Source organism: Carassius auratus, chromosome 16 (assembly GCF_003368295.1).
Source record: "Carassius auratus strain Wakin chromosome 16, ASM336829v1, whole genome shotgun sequence".
In the NCBI taxonomy this organism is placed as follows: Eukaryota; Metazoa; Chordata; class Actinopteri; order Cypriniformes; family Cyprinidae; genus Carassius; species Carassius auratus.
Window position 1 is genome coordinate 24,484,419 of NC_039258.1, and position 6,000 is coordinate 24,490,418.

At 44.8% G+C, this 6,000-nt stretch overlaps 1 protein-coding gene across 1 annotated transcript in view; it reads right to left on the reverse strand.

The window, feature by feature from the left end:
* The window catches only part of LOC113116593 (threonylcarbamoyladenosine tRNA methylthiotransferase-like), a 157,639-nt gene that overhangs the window by 59,855 nt on the left and 91,784 nt on the right, over nucleotides 1-6,000 (reverse strand). The window contains exon 7 of the mRNA XM_026284832.1: nucleotides 5,339-5,484. Within this exon, the coding sequence (XP_026140617.1) occupies nucleotides 5,339-5,484 (146 nt within the window). The remainder of the gene's footprint in view (nucleotides 1-5,338; nucleotides 5,485-6,000) is intronic.

Sequence of the window (6,000 nt, forward strand, 5' to 3'; positions counted from 1 at the left end):
TGATCACTGGGACGTGAACAATAGAATAAGAGGGACATGGAAGTCCCTTTAACCTGCAAGCTGCGTACATTTTGAAGTAATCATTCCTCAGTCACACAGCCTGTTTTATTAAGTTAGGAGGTATAACACACAGCTAAAGTGTGGAAATTAACCTGCGTTCTTCAACAGATAGCATAGAAATGGGACTTCATGAGCCACACACGCATCACTCTTCTTTGAGAACCCTAGAAATAGCTCACCTAAAGCTGTCCGTCCACATTATGGCAGGTAAACAAAGTATTTCAACAGAACTAATGACACACATCTGCTGTAGAAGAGACAGTTCCCCGTCCTGCTCATGTTTCATCCCCTGGGGAAACAAACTCCCGCCCCACACTCGACACACCTAGAACCGGTTCCAGATCACAGCTCTCGCTCAGGCAGTAAACAGAGCGGTGCGTGACAGAGCGGTGCTACGAGCCACCAGCCATGTCTTATACAACAGTGTGAGTCAGCATCTGACAAAACACAATGACTCATATCAAACAGATGAAGGAGGCGAGAGGCGGAGACACTCTAATCCAGCCGGAATCAGAGCGGAGGAGGCGGGATCCGGCGCGGGACAAACAAGATTCAGGACACAAACAGCATGAGTCAGAGCGGCGTGTGAGCGGCGTGTGTGTCAGACAGCGGGAAACACCGCGAAACAGAGGAGAGAGAGCGCCAAAACTAGCCCTGCTCCATCTCTCCTCACAGACCCTGATCCCAGCAGCGTAAGAGGAACATTCACCTGCCCTCGGTTTCACTGCACTTACAGAAACACACACACACACACACAGCTCAACTTACATCAGCAAAGGCAGCACAAATTCTGTCCCTACACACACAAAAACATGTTTGATTCCAGGGGGGAAAACAGAAAAGCAAAACACAAAATGCTAACAGCTGTGATGACAAAATCCAAAAGAGAATAAGATCTAAAATTTATGAATTACACACACACACATACTGAAAACACAAGTTTTAAAGTGGTTATATGTATTTTTAAAACTATGTTTGTAGTAGTCATGTTAAACAATTAATTGCAATTAATCGTATCCAAAATAAAAGATGTGTGTGTATGTGTGTGTGTGTACTGTGTATATTTATTATGTATATATAAAAACATGCATAAAGTATATATTTTAAATATATAATATAAATGTATATATTTATTGTTATTGTTATATAAATACATTATACAAATATAAATATATTTAATATACGAAAAAAAAAAATCTTAAATATATACATGCATATGTTTGAATATACATATCTACAATCTCTTGATTAAGATAGAGTCTTCAGCACAAAAACAGACGAACACTGCTTTAGCTCTTATTCTGTCCACACAGCAGAAGCTGAGGATACGGCCGGCTGTTATAACAGACAGACTTCAGGAAGAAGAGACTGTGTTACGTGTGATCAAGCAGAGAACCAGCGCTTAAACATCAACTGACTTCAGTACTGAGAAACATCATGACTAACTACAGATACATCATCGCCTGCAGACGCAGTGCTCACACACACACACACACACGCGCGCACTCACACACACACACACACACACATGCTCACACACATACCACACACTCAAACACACATACCACACACTCAAACACACACACCACACGCTCACACACACACACTCACTCACACAGAGCAGTTAAAGAGTGAGGACCATCAGTAGCACAGACTCATGTTTTACACAGATATGATCCTCATGAAGTGCTTTGAACGGCTAGTCATGCACCACATCAAGTCTGCATATCAGTCCAACCGCTCGACCGATGATGCCATCTCCACTACCCTCCACTCAGCACTCACACATCTGGACAAAAATAACTCATATGTCAGAATGCTGTTCATAGACTTCAGTTCAGCATTCAACACAATCATCCCTCAACAGCTCATTTACAAACTGATCCAGCTGGGGCTCAACACTTCGCTGTGCAACTGGCTGTTGGACTTTCTGACTGGAAGACCTCAGGCAGTACGGGTCGGCAGCAACACATCCAGCACCATCACACTGAACACTGGGGCCCCCCAAGGATGTGTGCTGAGCCCCCTCCTCTTCACTCTGCTGACCCATGACTGCACACCGTCACACAGCTCCAACCTCTTTATGAAGTTTGCAGATGACACGACGGTGGTGGGTCTCATTAGCAACAAGGATGAGACAAACTACAGGAGTGAGGTGAGCCGCCTGTCCGGGTGGTGCAGTGACAACAATCTCTCTCTGAATGTGGAGAAGACAAAGGAGATTGTTGTAGACTTCAGGAGAGCACACTCAGCACGTTCCTCTGACCATCAACGGTGCGACTGTGGAGAGAGTGAGCAGCACCAAGTTCCCAGGTGTGCACATCACAGAGGACCTCTCCTGGACCGAAAACACAGCAGCACTGGCCAAGAAATCACAACAGCGTCTCTACTTCCTCCGCAAACTGAGGAGAGCCAGAGCCCCACCCCCCATCATGTACACTTTCTACAGAGGGACCATGGAGAGCATCCTGTAGAGCTGCACCACTGTGTGGTATGGGGCCTGCAACGCGTCCTGCCAAAAGACTCTGCAACGCATAGTGAGAGCAGCTGAGAAGATCATTGGTGTCTCTCTACCCTCCCTCCAGGACATTTATGGAACCCGTCTCACTCACAAAGCCCTCTGCATCACAGGTGATCCCACCCACCCGTCACACAGCTTCTTCAGCCTGCTGCCATCAGGGAGGAGACTGCGGAGTCTCCAGGCCAGGACTAGCAGACTGAAGGACAACTTCATCCACCAGGCTGTCAGGAAGCTGAACTCCCTCCCGAACTTGCTCCCCCTCCCCTCTTCTGCCCCAGGCACCACTGAACTATGACCTCCCCCCCACTAATATACGATGACATGCACCAGTCACTTTGTGCAGCATTGGTCTGCTCACTACCTCATTCTCCATGGAACTGACGTCATTCCACTACCTCATCAGTCAATTAAATAAAATAACTGCTCTTGAGCCCTTTGCCACTTTAATCAGACTTAATAAGCTTTTGTTTTTGCACTAAACATCTTTTATCTGCACTGTTGTTCACTTCATTGATCTGCGCTGCTTTATTTATCTTAATTTTTTAATTTTATTATGTCTTTTTTTTTTACATTCCCTTATTGTATAGTTGTATCTACATTTTATATTTGGTCTAGATTTTTAGGCTTTAATGTTAATGTTATCTGTGTGCACCGGGGGTCTGAGAGTAACGCAATTTCGATTCTCTGTATGTGTGTACTGTACATGTGGAAGAATTGACAATAAAGCAGACTTGAACTTGAAATTGACGGATCAAAGTGATGTCACAGAAGTATTGAGGTAACACCAGACTCCTCCTAACCTTCAACCCCAGGGTTCATGTTCATTGGTAAACTAAAAGAGAGACTCTCCACATCCAGAGAGAATTGAAAACAAATAAATATCAATCTTAAAATCATAAAACAAGTTGTAAAATAAGTTGCGCCTTTAAAACCAGTGTAATCAGTAACAAGAACAGACTGAAGCCTGGCACTGTCTGAAGCGCTCCTGCTGAACAGATACGACACTATCAGCGCTTCTCAACACTGATCTTCAGCCAAACTCAGACATTTACTGGATGTAGAGCAGGTTTATCAGGATAAAAGCTGTGTGGTCAATCACGTGTGAAGCAGACTGAGATCTGAGTGATTTTACATTGTAAGATCCATCACAGTTACAGCCCTTTAATCACAGACACGTGCTTCAAGACGCTTCCAGATGGCCACGCTGGGGTCAGAGGTCACCAGCCTCCTGCTTGAGGTGAGAGAAACTTCTGAGAAGAGCTGTGGAGAGAGGAGTGTCAGCTGGACATGAGGATCTCTGAGACATCAGTCATCAGTCTTTCAGGAGATCTTCCACTGTCCTCCACCCAGATCCTGACACATGCACACTCCTTCAGGACTTCTCTAAAACACACACGCGCTCTTCTGAGGGTCGGCTTCACACACGGACCTCTAGAGATCTCCACAGATATAAGTGTGCAGATGATCTTCACACTGAGCGATGCAGATGTGTGTTCTTCACGAGATGATGCTCATGTCCTGAGCTTCACAGTAAATAACATCTGATAACTGCAGAGGAAGTCCATGTTCTCAAGATACTGTAAATAAATGAGCTATTAGGATCAATGACTTCTGCTGGTGGGCTTCAGAGACCCTCAGAAACACCTTTAATGAGTTCTCTGTGATATCACTGGAGCAGCTCGCTCAGCCGGGAGAGTACACTTACTGCTCATTATCAGACGCTAGCGTCATTAGCCCTGTTCTCCAGACTGCAGAGAAGGTGACTGTAATAGCTCAGGCTTTCACTCGCAGAGGTTTAAACAGCTCTCAGGCCGCCGGAGATGATGACTTCAGATTGGGGAAATTGCATTATAATGGATCATATCTTGGAGAGTTCGGAGGAAGCAGATTTGTGGTATTTGCTGGCACATGTGTGTCAAGAGTAAAGAGAAGTTAGCAGGAGTTTGAGCCGCAGTGCTGCAAACCTTCTCCATCGCAGCACACATGAGGATCTTAACCAGATCCTTAATTCATCCAAAAGATTTCAGAACCGAACTTCAGAACCCCTCTGTGACGTGATGTTCCCATGTGGGTTATTTCGTTATTTAACCCATACTACCACGTGTATAGTGTTATGTGTCTCACACATGAGTGGAGCCCTAACAGAGAGAGTTTAACTCCTGCATGCAGCGGTGCTCGTCTGAGAACAGAAGATAATAAACACGGGGCAAGCGTTACGAGCCTAAGTTTACAGCGGAGTCTGTGTCCTGAGCATCTGTACCTCACAGTATATTTACAGTACAAACCTATTGAACTATACTTAAAAAATAAAATAAAACAATGGTTCATTAATCTTAATTGAGGTCAAGTGTTCAATTAATGGAGGTTTTGATTTGAGTTCAGCTCATATCTCCCAGCCCTGCGTCCCAGAGTCCTTCTCTCACAGTTTAACTGAAGAACTAGCGTTAGCAACTAGCAGCCGTACTCCCCAGAACAAAGAAGACCAACACACCTTCCAGAACTGAATTCAAGTGATGAGCAGTCTCGAAGAGAGAGAGAAAAGACAGACAGATAGATAACTAACGTTTTAAGGCTAGTAAGTTTATTCAGCTGGCCTCAGTTCTTTACTTCCCCTTGTGAGACCCACACACACACACACACACACACACTTTCTCAGTGGATCTAAGCAAGGCGACCTAATTCGATCCGGTTTCCTCACATGGACGAGGAACAGCAGCCTGAGCTGAAGTAAAGCTGTGTTCATGATGATGTCCTCACCTGTTCTTCAGGAAGTCCACCACGCGTGTGAAGTCAGCGACGCAGTACTCTCTCTTCATGTCCATCAGCACACTGTCAGACGCAGACTGCACCGGCACATGGAGGAAGCTGTAGACCCTCGGGTGCTGCAGGACTCGACCCATCTCCTGAGGAACAACACAGGACATCCTTCTGAATGAGCAATCATTAATAATCATTAATGATCATGTGCTGTAATCATAAGCACTACATGGCAGCCAGTACACTCTTGTATCTTCTGTCTGAGCCTCCCATCACAGATATCTTTTACTAGCACTGGCATAATAATATTTGCTTTATTACAGTCAAGCAAAGAGGGCCTTGGAATAATAACATGATTATTAAATACAGTCTAAAGCAGAGAAGGTAGAAACCTAGCATACATTTGCATTCTAATAAGCTAAATCATTTCGCTTGTAAATGTCTCCATGTATCACCTTACTTCAGGGAAAACCCATCATCTGACCAGTTATCATCCTGAAGACGGATCTAAACATCTCTGCTTAGGAGCACATGAGACTCTGGGCAAACATGTCTGTCCCTGGAGTACAGACACAACCTGGAGATACTAATATACACTATATACCACATGTACAGCAGATTACAACTGTTGATGAAGGGTCAAGTAGTGTGTACATGTGTGT